At 38.5% G+C, this 11,248-nt stretch overlaps 1 protein-coding gene across 1 annotated transcript in view; it reads left to right on the top strand.

Moving 5' to 3' along the window:
• The window catches only part of HECTD1 (HECT domain E3 ubiquitin protein ligase 1), a 94,644-nt gene that overhangs the window by 73,839 nt on the left and 9,557 nt on the right, over positions 1-11,248 (top strand). The window contains exons 27-34 of the mRNA XM_017537597.2: positions 476-598; positions 2,145-2,301; positions 5,873-6,095; positions 8,113-8,167; positions 8,396-8,578; positions 9,297-9,504; positions 9,592-9,677; positions 10,219-10,346. Of these exons, the coding sequence (XP_017393086.1) occupies positions 476-598; positions 2,145-2,301; positions 5,873-6,095; positions 8,113-8,167; positions 8,396-8,578; positions 9,297-9,504; positions 9,592-9,677; positions 10,219-10,346 (1,163 nt within the window). The remainder of the gene's footprint in view (positions 1-475; positions 599-2,144; positions 2,302-5,872; positions 6,096-8,112; positions 8,168-8,395; positions 8,579-9,296; positions 9,505-9,591; positions 9,678-10,218; positions 10,347-11,248) is intronic.

Here is an 11,248-nt window from a genome sequence, read left to right as displayed (position 1 = left end):
AAAATAATAATAATTTGCCCTTATTATCAGAGTTAAGCAGAAGAATGGGGACTCAAGCCTAGGCAATGTGATCCAGAACTCTCAATATTTAATCGCTAGGATTGTCTTCTAATTGAAAGTTGTGCCTTAAAAATACCCTTTATTGTAACTAACTGTATACTTAAATTTTCTCTTTATAAAATGTTATTAGATTTCAAAAAGATAAGTTGAGTTTTAATGGGGTAAAGAAATTTTTAAAATGCTTTTAGTATATGGTTGCTAAGAAAACACAATAGCATATTTCTTATGAAAGAAGTTAGTATAAAATGCATGATGAATTTAAAACATTAAACACATAACTTCTCTGAAGATAGCTAATGAAAAAGTTTTCAGTGATACTTTTGTTAATAGAGGTTAATATTTTCAGGTCATGGCTGAATGGGGGCATATGGGTCAAATAATTAGACATGTATCTCTTGGCATGGTTTTGTTTTAGATTCTGAGACGCCCATCTTTGCAACGTCGAGCTGGCTCCCGCTCTGATGTAACGCATCATGCTGTTACCTCGCAGCTACCACAGGTACCTGCTGGAGCAGGGAGCCGACCTATTGGGGAGCAGGTAATATCTTCATGTTTATCTTCCCTACCATATATGTTTTTTCTCCTTTCATAGTAAAACACCAACCAAAATACCTACAAAAATGTGCATTGTGGAAGGTGTGAGAGGAGGGAGCTACCAAACAGTTACAAAAAGAAACTTCCCCTACTGGTTGGGTGCCATATTCCATATAGAATCCATGATTGCTGTGACATAATGCATGCAGGAATTTAATGCTTGAAACCCCTTTATCTTGGCCTTTGGGTAACAGTAAAAATATATTAAAATGATTAATATATAGTCTCTAAGATTTATAGTTTTAGTAGTAGTAGCAGATGTGGTAGTAGATGCAGTAAGAGTAGTTTATTAGTAGCTAACACTTAACTGATCACTAGTTAAGTGCTAGAGTTGTTTTTGTTTTTGAGACATGATTTCGCTTCATTGCCCAGACTGGTCTCGAACTCTTGGGCTCAAGCGATCCGCCCACGTTGGCCCCTCAAAGTGCTTAGGATCATAGGCATGAGCCACTGTGCTGGCTGGCATGGTTCTTAATACTTAATGTATATTAACTAATTCTTTGCAACTACCTTTTAAGGGTTATTATTGGCCCTAATGTTCAGATGGAGTAATTGCTAAAGGTCACACATATAATAGTAGTTTTGGGTTGAGTGCAGTAGCTCAAGCCTGTAATCTTAGCACTTTGGGAGGCCGAGGTGGGTGGATTACCTGCTCAGGAGTTCAAGACCAGCCTGGCCAACATGATGAAACTCTGTCTCTACTAAAAATGCAGAACTTAACTGGGTGCGGTGGCAGGTGCCTGTGTTCTCAGCTTCTAGGGAGGCTGAGGCAGAAGAATTGCTTGAACCTAGGAGGCGGAGGTTGCAGTGAGCCAGGATAGTGCCACTGCACTCCAGCCTGGACAACAGAGTAAGACCTTGTCTCCAGAAAAACAAAACAAAACAAAAAAAGTAGTTTTGGTTCCAGGATGCAAACCCAAACATTCTGGAACCAGAGCTGTCAAATGTCAATTTGTTTTAGTTAAGTGTTTTAACCAAGGGGCTATGCATGTGCATGTGTGTGCTTACATGCTGTCTGCCTCATAGTAACTTAAAGCAACTCCCCAGCATTTTATTTGATATGTATGTAATTCAGTATGAAGTGCAATTTACATTTGAAAAACCAACTTATTTTACAATATTTATAGGTTCATAGGAGGTTGCAAAAATATTCCAGAGAGGTCTTATGTGTCCTTTACCTAATTTTTCCCATTGACTAGTTTCATATTACCTAATTTTAGTACAGTAACAAAGCTAGGAGATTGACAGTGTTTGTGAATGGTTGTTATTTGATGACATGTAGATTTGTATAACCATCCCTGATACAACTTTGGGTAAACTGAAATGATTAAGAAATGTATGTATCTGTACATGTTTAGGTTAGCTCATTTTGGGTATAAGAAATATGGCTAAGGAAATGCAGTAGTTCTAAAGAACTAATACATTGTTTTGCAACAGTGAAATTTTGCATCTTATGATGTTTGACTATGTGTGAAATTTTATTTTGATAGGAAGAAGAAGAGTACGAAACTAAAGGAGGACGCCGGAGAACATGGGATGATGATTATGTGCTAAAGAGGCAATTTTCTGCATTGGTTCCTGCTTTTGATCCTAGACCTGGTCGTACTAATGTTCAGCAGACAACTGATTTAGAAATACCACCCCCAGGTATAGGATGTTTTGGTTTTGTTAATTAATTTGAATAGATATTACATCAGATAGTTATATATAGTTTGAAAAGTAAGGTGCTGCTTGCGTATGCATGTTATAAAAAATTTTTTTTAGCCTTCTGTAAGCAGGTTATAAAAACATTTTTTTAGTCAGCCACAAATTATTTAAAAAGTACAAGTTTTTTTAAAGGAGCAAATTATAAATCATTTCAAATTTTAAAAACCAGCATGTTGTATTTGTGCAATTTTTAAAGCAAAGTCCCACTTAAAGGTGGGAAATTTTTATTGTATTTTCTACTGGATCAAAATTCCTAAGGATTTATTCCTCTCAACTTTGAAAGGCCATCCAGTGGTTACAGTTATGCCTTCTAGAGTCAGTTGGCCCAGGTGACAACCTTATACCTTACAACTCTATTATAGAATGTGGTAGGCATACTAATTACACCCTAAAAACATTCAGGTTCTAACCTGTGGAACTTATGAATATATTATCACAGCAGGCAAAAGAGACTTTTGCAGATTTAATTAGGACTCTTGAGAAGGGGAGATTATTCTGGATCATCCAAGTGGACACAGTGGACAAGAGGGAGGAGTCAGAGGAGGACAGGTGACTAAGGAAACAGGAGTCAGAGTGATGACGGCAGTGACCCAAGGAATGTGGGCAGCCCCTTGGTGCTAGAAAAGGCAAGGATACAGATTCTCCTTTAGAGCCTCTAGAAAGAATGAAGCCCTGCAAATCCATTTTAGGCATTTGACCTCTAGAACTGTGGGATAGTAAATTTATGGTGGGTTTGTTGTTGTTGTAGTTGTTGTTTGTTTTTTGGTTTTTTTGAGATGGAGTCTTGTTCTGTTGCCCAGGCTGGAGTGCAATGACACAATCCCAGCTCAGTGCAACCTCCAACCCCTGGGTTCAAAGGATTCCCCTGCCTCAGCCTCCTGAGCATCTGGAATTACAGGCACACACCAACATGGCCAGCTAATTTTTTGGTTTTTGTTTGAGATGGAGTCTCGTTCTGCTGCCCAGGCTAGAGTGCAGTGGCATAATCTCAGCTCACTGCAACCTCCCGGGTTCAAGGGAGTCTCCTGCCTCAGTCTCCTGAGTAGCTGGGATTACAGGCAGTCGCCACCACACCTGGCTAATTTTTGTATTTTTAGTAGAGACATGGTTTCACCATGTTGGCCAGGCTGGTCTTGAACTTCTGACCTCAAGTCACCCACCCCACCTCAGCCTCCCAAAGTGCTGTGATTATGGGCATGAGCTATTGCACCTGACCAATTTGTGTTGTTTTAAACCACCCAATTTGTTGTAATATTTTATAGCAGCAGTAGGAAACTGATATATTGGGCAAGTCACAAAAACTATCTAAGCTTGAATTTCTTCATCTGCTACATGAGAGAATAAAGGTCCCTCTTTGACAAGGCAGTTAAAAAGCTTAAATTAGGCCTGGCGCAGTGGCTCATGCCTGTAATCCCAGCACTTTGGGAGGCTGAGGCGGGTGGATCATGAGGTCAAGAGATCGAGACCATCCTGGCCAACATGGTGAAACCCCGTCTCTACTAAAAATAAAAAAAAAATTAGCTGGGCGTGGTGGCGAGCGCCTATAGTCCCAGCTACTCGGGAAGCTGAGGCAGGAGAATTGCTTGAACCCGGAAGGCAGAGGTTGCGGTGAGCCAAGATCGCACCACTGCACTCCAGCCTGGTGACGGAGTGAGACTCTGTCTCAAAAAAAAAAAAAAAAAAAAGCTTAAATTAAGTAAGGTGTATAAAGTACTTAGCATGCTGCCTGATAATGTGCCTCAATAAATGTCAGCTATTATAATCAGTATATTATCCTTAACAAAGATTGACTTTGTCGATTCATTTAGTGTGTGGAGGATATTTTTTAACTGATAGAAAGATACCTGTATTAAATATTAAAATATTAAAGTAAGTATACTCTGTAGTATAAATGTTCTTTGATGAGGATAGATAGACTGTTTGATCAAGATGTTTGTTCTGAGGTCCCTTCAAAAAGGAAAACCTTGTTTCTTTGGATCTCAGAGAAAAAAAATAAATTACAAAAAAGGAAACCACATTCTAGAGAGTATAAATAGGCACAAACTTTTTGTAGAGCTCTTCGCCAGTGTATTTCGTATCTTATGATAAAGCGTTTTTGCCACTGGTAATTTTAAATATTAGCTCTGTACCCAGTTTTGTACACATAGGTGACTACAAAAGTATTTATATTTTCAAAAAATTGGAAATGACCTTAATTATATCCAGTAACAGGAATATGTCTTGTTTAGGTAGAGTGAGATATTGTGCAGTGAAAGAAATAATATTTTAGAAGACTATCATGATAATGAAGAAAACATTCTCTTCAAAGATCTCTCAACTTCTATTCGAAATTTTAAAAAGTAAAAAATAAAAAAGATAATGAAGAAAACATTCATGAGCTAATAAAAAAGGAGAGCATTTGCCACCAAATACATTATGAAACTATATTTGTGTGTGTGTAAATGTGTTTACCTTGTGATCCAGTTATTCAGTGTGATAAAAGGTTGACACATCCAGTTATTCATGATCCAATTATTCAGTGTGATAAAAGGTTGGCCCAGAGTATATTGTTTTTTCTGAGTATGGATAATTTTAGTTTTCTCATTTACAAAAAAAAAATTTTTTTTGAGATGGAGTCTCGCTCTTTCACCCAGGCTGGAGTGCAGGGGTGTGATCTTGGCACACTGCAACCTCCACTCCCAGGTTCAAGTGATTCTCTGTCCTTAGCCTCCTGAGTAGCTGGGATTACAGGTGGGCACCACCGTATTCAGCTAATTTTTGCATTTTTATTAGAGACGGGTTTCACTATGTTGCCCAGGCTGGTCTACCCCAGACCTCAAGTGACCTACCCACCTCAGCCTCCCAAAGAGTTGGGATTACAAGTGTGAGCCACTGCACCTGGCATCATTTATAAAATTAAAATGTTTTCGAAGTATTCATACAGTTAGTATTATTTAAAAAAAAAATAAGTTCTATATCATACACATCTCTTCTGTTCTAGCACTCTTTCAGTGACATAGGTGTAATTATTCTCATTAAAAAGAAACAAAACATGCTGGGTGCAGTGGCTGTTGCCTGTAATCCCAGTACTTTAGGAGGCGGAAGTGGGTGGATTACTTGAGGTCAGGAGTTTGAGAGCAGCCTGGCCAACACGGTGAAACCCCACTGTCTCTACTAAAAATACAAAAATTAGCCAGATGTGGTGCTGAGCACCTATAATTCCAGGAGGCTGATACAGGAGAATTCCTTGAATCCGGGAGGTGGAGGTTGCAGTGAGCTGAGATTGCACCACTGCACTCCAGCCTGGGCCACAGAGCAAGACTCCATCTCAAAAAAAAAAAAATACAAAAAGAAAGAAAGAAACAGAAAACAAAAATGTTGAAGCCTAGAGAGTCTTAAGTAGCTGACATCCTTTAGCCTCATGTGTGGCCGAGGAGATTGGATTTAATGTAGCGTTGTTGCCTAGTGTAGTATCCTGTCCGGACTGCTTGTTTTAGTATAATTGTTTTTCACACATCTTCCAAATTTTTAGGGACACCTCATTCAGAGCTCTTGGAAGAAGTTGAATGTACTCCGTCACCTCGATTAGCCCTCACTTTGAAAGTAACAGGTCTTGGAACGACTCGTGAAGTTGAATTACCACTCACCAATTTCAGATCAACCATCTTTTACTATGTACAAAAATTGCTTCAGTTGTCCTGTAATGGCAATGTGAAATCAGATAAACTTAGACGTATTTGGGAGCCTACATACACGTAAGAAATTTTAACTTAATGTTTTGGTAGATAATGTCATAGTGTATGAGCCAAGAAATACGGTGTTTATTTTGGATTATCGGAACAGAAAAGATTTGATTTTTATTCTCTTGGCTTACAGGAACAGATAATAGTGTTTGGGACTCTTGGTGTAGAACAATTAAGTTTTAGAACTAGAAGGACATTTACAGTCTACACTAGCTTCTTATGTAATTGTCAAAAAGAGCGTTATTTGAATTCTTTGACTAAGATCACGTATGAGCACTAAGTATCTTTCTGTTCTTTATTTTGGGGGTGTGTAGGTTAATACCTGCCTTTGTTCATTCAACAAATAATTATCGATTACTTAGGGTAAATTTATTTAACAGTTTTGTGCCTCACATTCCTAATCTATAAAATGAGAGGAATTAATGAATTAATATGTGTAAAGTGTTTTCTTTTTTTCTGAGACAAGGTCTCTCTCTGTTGCCCTAGCTGGAGTTCAGTGGTGTGATCATGGCTCACTGCAGCCTCAAACTCCACAGACTTAGGTGATTTTCCCATCTCAGTCCCTTGAGTACCTGGGACTGCACATGTGTGCCACCAGGCCCAGCTAATTTTTGTATTTTTTGTAGAGATGGAATTTTTACCACGTTGCCTATGCTGGTGTTGAACTTCTGAGTTCAAGTGATCTGCCCACCTCAGCCTCCCAAATGCTTATATTATAGGCGTTGAGCCTCTGCTTGGCCTGCAAAGTGTTTTCAGTACTCCCTAGGATGTATTAAGTGTTCAATAAATGTTATCTATAAAGTAACTATTATTTAATAATATAATTATAATCATGATGTTCTCTTAACATTACTGATAATCTTATATAATGGCCAATAAAAGTAATGTAGGTCCTTTTGAGATAGAACAGAAAATCATAATGTTATTTTCCTTCCCTTCAATTTTTTCCCCCCCAACTTCCCAAGAGCTAGGAAAACCTCCCTTTAATTTTTATTGCAGTTTAAACATTGACCTCAACTGCCTTATTTGAACATAAGCACTCCTGATCATTGTTATTTCTATCCTTCTTTCCATCTAGACATAGAGAACCTATTTCTTATTCCATTGTATTTTTACAACAGTTAAAGCCATGTGCTGCATAACAACCTTTCAGTGACTGATGGACCATGTATGGCAGGGGTCCCATAAGATTAAAAAATTATATTTTTACTGTACCTTTTCTATGTTTAGAAACACAAATACCATTGTGTTACAGTTGCCTATAGTATTCAGTACAGTGATGCACCATTAAGGTTCGTGGCCTAGGAGCAATAGGCTATAACACATAGCCTAGGTAGATAGTAGGCTATACCATTTTGTTTTGTGTAAGTGCACTCTGTGATGTTCCACAACAACCAAATCACCTTATGCTGCATAACAGTTGATACAGTCATATCTTTAAAGCTTCTAGATTTGATACATGCTTTTTTGGTAATAATACTAAATTTATAAACCATAACTCAAGAATATGGTTTCATTTAACAAATATTTTTTCTTAAAAATCTTCCTTGAGGCTAGGTATCATGACTCACACCTGTAATCCCAGCATTTTGGGAAGCCAAGGCAGGAGCATTGATTGGAACCAGGAGTTTGAAACCAGCCTGGACAACATAGCAAAACCTTGTCTTTACAACAAATATAGTCAAAAAGAATTCTCTTTAAGTTCGATGTTCAATGTAGGCATATGTCTAGTGAATGACTTTTTTTTTTGAGATGGAGTCTCGCTTTGTCGCCCAGGCTGGAGTGCAGTGGTGCTGCAACCTCTGCCCCCTGGGTTCAAGCAGTTCTTTTGCCTCAGCCTCCCGAGTAGCTGGGACTACAGGCACGTACCACCACACCCTGCTAACTGTTTTGTATTTTTAGCAGAGATGGGGTTTCACCATCATAGCCAGGATGGATTTTTATTTTTATTTTTTTAAAGAATTGAAGTCTTATTGGAAATAATCACAAATCATTTATGAATTAACTTGAATAATATCTTCATGTTTAGAATCATGTACAGAGAAATGAAGGATTCTGATAAAGAAAAGGAAAATGGAAAAATGGTAAGTTATTTTTAGAAAATTGGTCTTACTCTCGGCTATTTAGTAAAAAGAAGAAAAATAGTAAAACTAGCACAGTATTGCAATTGAACATTGAAGGGAATAATGACTAACATGGAATTCTTTAGATTAGAGTAAGTGCATGATCTTAAAGCTACCTCATGTAATGCATGTGAAATACCATAGACTTTATAATTGGGAAAGGCCAACATTTGGTTTTTCCTGTTGTAGGGTTGCTGGTCTATAGAGCATGTGGAGCAGTACCTTGGCACTGATGAATTACCAAAGAATGACTTGATAACCTACCTGCAGAAGAATGCAGATGCTGCTTTCCTGCGCCACTGGAAATTAACTGGCACTAATAAAAGTATTAGGAAAAACAGAAATTGTTCTCAGCTCATAGCTGCATATAAGGTATATATTGGCATCAAAACACTATTTTGATTGCAAATGGCTTTGTGCTTTGTTTTGCAACTTTGGAAGCTTCTTTTTTTTTTTTTTTTTTTTTTTTTTTTTTTTTTTTGAGACGGAGTTTCGCTCTTGTTACCCAGGCTGGAGTGCAATGGCGCAATCTCGGCTCACTGCAACCTCCGCCTCCTGGGTTCAGGCAATTCTCCTGCCGCAGCCTCCTGAGTAGCTGGGATTACAGGCACGCGCCACCATGCCCAGCTAATTTTTTGTAGTTTTAGTAGAGACGGGGTTTCACCATGTTGACCAGGATGGTCTCGATCTCTTGACCTCGTGATCCACCCGGCTCGGCCTCCCAAAGTGCTGGGATTACAGGCTTGAGCCACCGCGCCCGGCTGGAAGCTTCTTAAATAAAGAACAGCAGTTCATTGAGACGTAATTTTTAAAATGAGGTTGAAATAACACTGTTAATGCACAAATTCCAAAATTTCAAATATGGCTTGTAGCATTGGATCTGAATACAGATTTTGACCATAGCTTAGAGTGGTTATATTTGGGAATTTTAATGGTTTAGAATGCCTTGATTTATGTCTTGTGTCATGTTTTTATTTAAAAAGAAGGCACTTTGAAAAATTCAAACCTTTTCATGGTAATGCTGACAGAATGATACACTGCTTTTCTTGAAAATGTAATTAATGGCCAGTTTTTCTGATTGTTTTTATAGGATTTTTGTGAGCATGGAACAAAGTCTGGGTTAAACCAGGGGGCCATTTCTACTCTTCAAAGTAGTGATATTCTTAATTTAACAAAAGAACAACCTCAAGCCAAAGCAGGCAATGGACAGAACTCTTGTGGAGTAGAAGATGTCCTTCAGCTTCTGCGTATTCTGTATATAGTTGCAAGTGACCCTTATTCAAGAATATCCCAGGAAGGTCTGTAAGAAGCCTTGTTTCATTTCTATAGCAGTTTTAAAGCAAGTGAGTTTATATGTTTATTAATTATATTAATTAATTTTATAGATGGTGATGAACAGCCTCAGTTTACTTTTCCACCAGATGAATTCACTAGCAAAAAAATTACAACAAAAATATTACAGCAGATTGAGGTAATAAAATCAGATAGCTGAACTCTTCATTCTGTTACTGTTGGACTTTTCCAAATATTCCCTTTACTTTCTTTTCTACCTCTCATCATCTTTCCCTTCCTTTTGATTGGTAATTTGAACTATATGGTCCTTTGCATGTATTTCCTAATTACAGGTTTAGAATGGACTGGTTTTTTTTTTTTGGTCATTTTAAATAATTGCTTATAGGGCTAGGTGCAGTGGCTCACACCTGTAATTCCAACACTTTGGGGGCCAAGGCGGGTGGATCACTAGAGGTTAGGAGTGGGAGACCAGCCTGGCCAATATGGCGAAACCCTGTCTCTACTAAAAATACAAAAATTAGCTGTTGTATGGTGGTACATGCCTGTAATCCCAGCTGCTTGAGTGGCTAGGGCCAGAGAATTGCTTGAACCCTGGAGGTGGAGGCTGAGATTGCACCACTGTACACCAGCCTGGGCAACAGAGTAAGACTCTGTCTCAAAGTTAATTAATTAATTAATTGCCTTATAGCACTAAGACATTCTTATTTGTTAATTCACAGGAACCATTGGCATTGGCAAGTGGGGCTCTACCAGACTGGTGTGAACAATTAACCAGTAAATGTCCTTTTCTAATACCATTTGAAACTAGACAGCTTTATTTCACATGTACAGCATTTGGTGCCTCAAGGTGAGAAGGCTATCTTATGTTTTTAGAATAAGTATATTTTTATGTTATGTAAATTCAAAATGTACAAATATACTGTCAGAACTGATAGAGGGAATATGCTATCTTGTATTCGTATAAAGAATAGTCAGAATTCCCTTTGGCCTGAACCATCCATCTTCTAGTAATTCACCAAAATGACGAACCCAAAGGGAAAGAGGAGGAGCACCAGACAGATGTTCTCTAGGCCTTTTAGAAAACACGGAGTTGTTCCTTTGGCCACTTATATGCGAATCTAAAAGAAAGGTGATACTGTAGACAATGAGGTAATGGATACTGTTTAAAAAGGAGTGCCCCACAAGTGTTAATCATGGCAAAACTGGAAGAGTCTACAGCGTCACCCAGCATGCTGTATTGTTGTAAACAAGCAAGTTAAGGGCAAGATTCATACCCAGAGAATTAATGTGCATATTGAGCACATTAAGCATTCTAGGAGCCGAAATAGTTTCCTGAAACGCATGAAGGAAAATGATCGGAAAAAGAAGGACGCCAAAGAGAAAGGTACCTGTATTTAACTGAAGCGCCAGCCTGCTTCACCCAGAGACGCGCACTGTGTGAAAACCAAGGGAAAGGAATCTGAGCTGATGGAACCTCTTCTTTGTGAATTCATGCATAATAGGTGTTTTTTAAAAAATAAAAGGCCTCTGGACTGTAAAAATGTTTTTCTTGGGTGGGCGTGGTGGCTCAAGCCTGTAATCCCAGCACTTTGGGAGGCCGAGGTGGGTGGATCACGAGCTCAAGAGATCGAGACCATCCTGGTCAACATGGTAAAACCCCGTCTCTACTTAAAAAAATACAAAAAATTAGCTGGGCATGGTGGCACGTGCCTGTAATCCCAGCTACTCAGGAGGCTGAGGCAGGAGAAT

Source organism: Cebus imitator, unplaced genomic scaffold (assembly GCF_001604975.1).
Source record: "Cebus imitator isolate Cc_AM_T3 unplaced genomic scaffold, Cebus_imitator-1.0 Scaffold104, whole genome shotgun sequence".
In the NCBI taxonomy this organism is placed as follows: domain Eukaryota; kingdom Metazoa; phylum Chordata; class Mammalia; order Primates; family Cebidae; genus Cebus; species Cebus imitator.
Note: the sequence above shows the minus strand (reverse complement) of the source record. Positions and strands in the feature narration are given on the sequence as shown.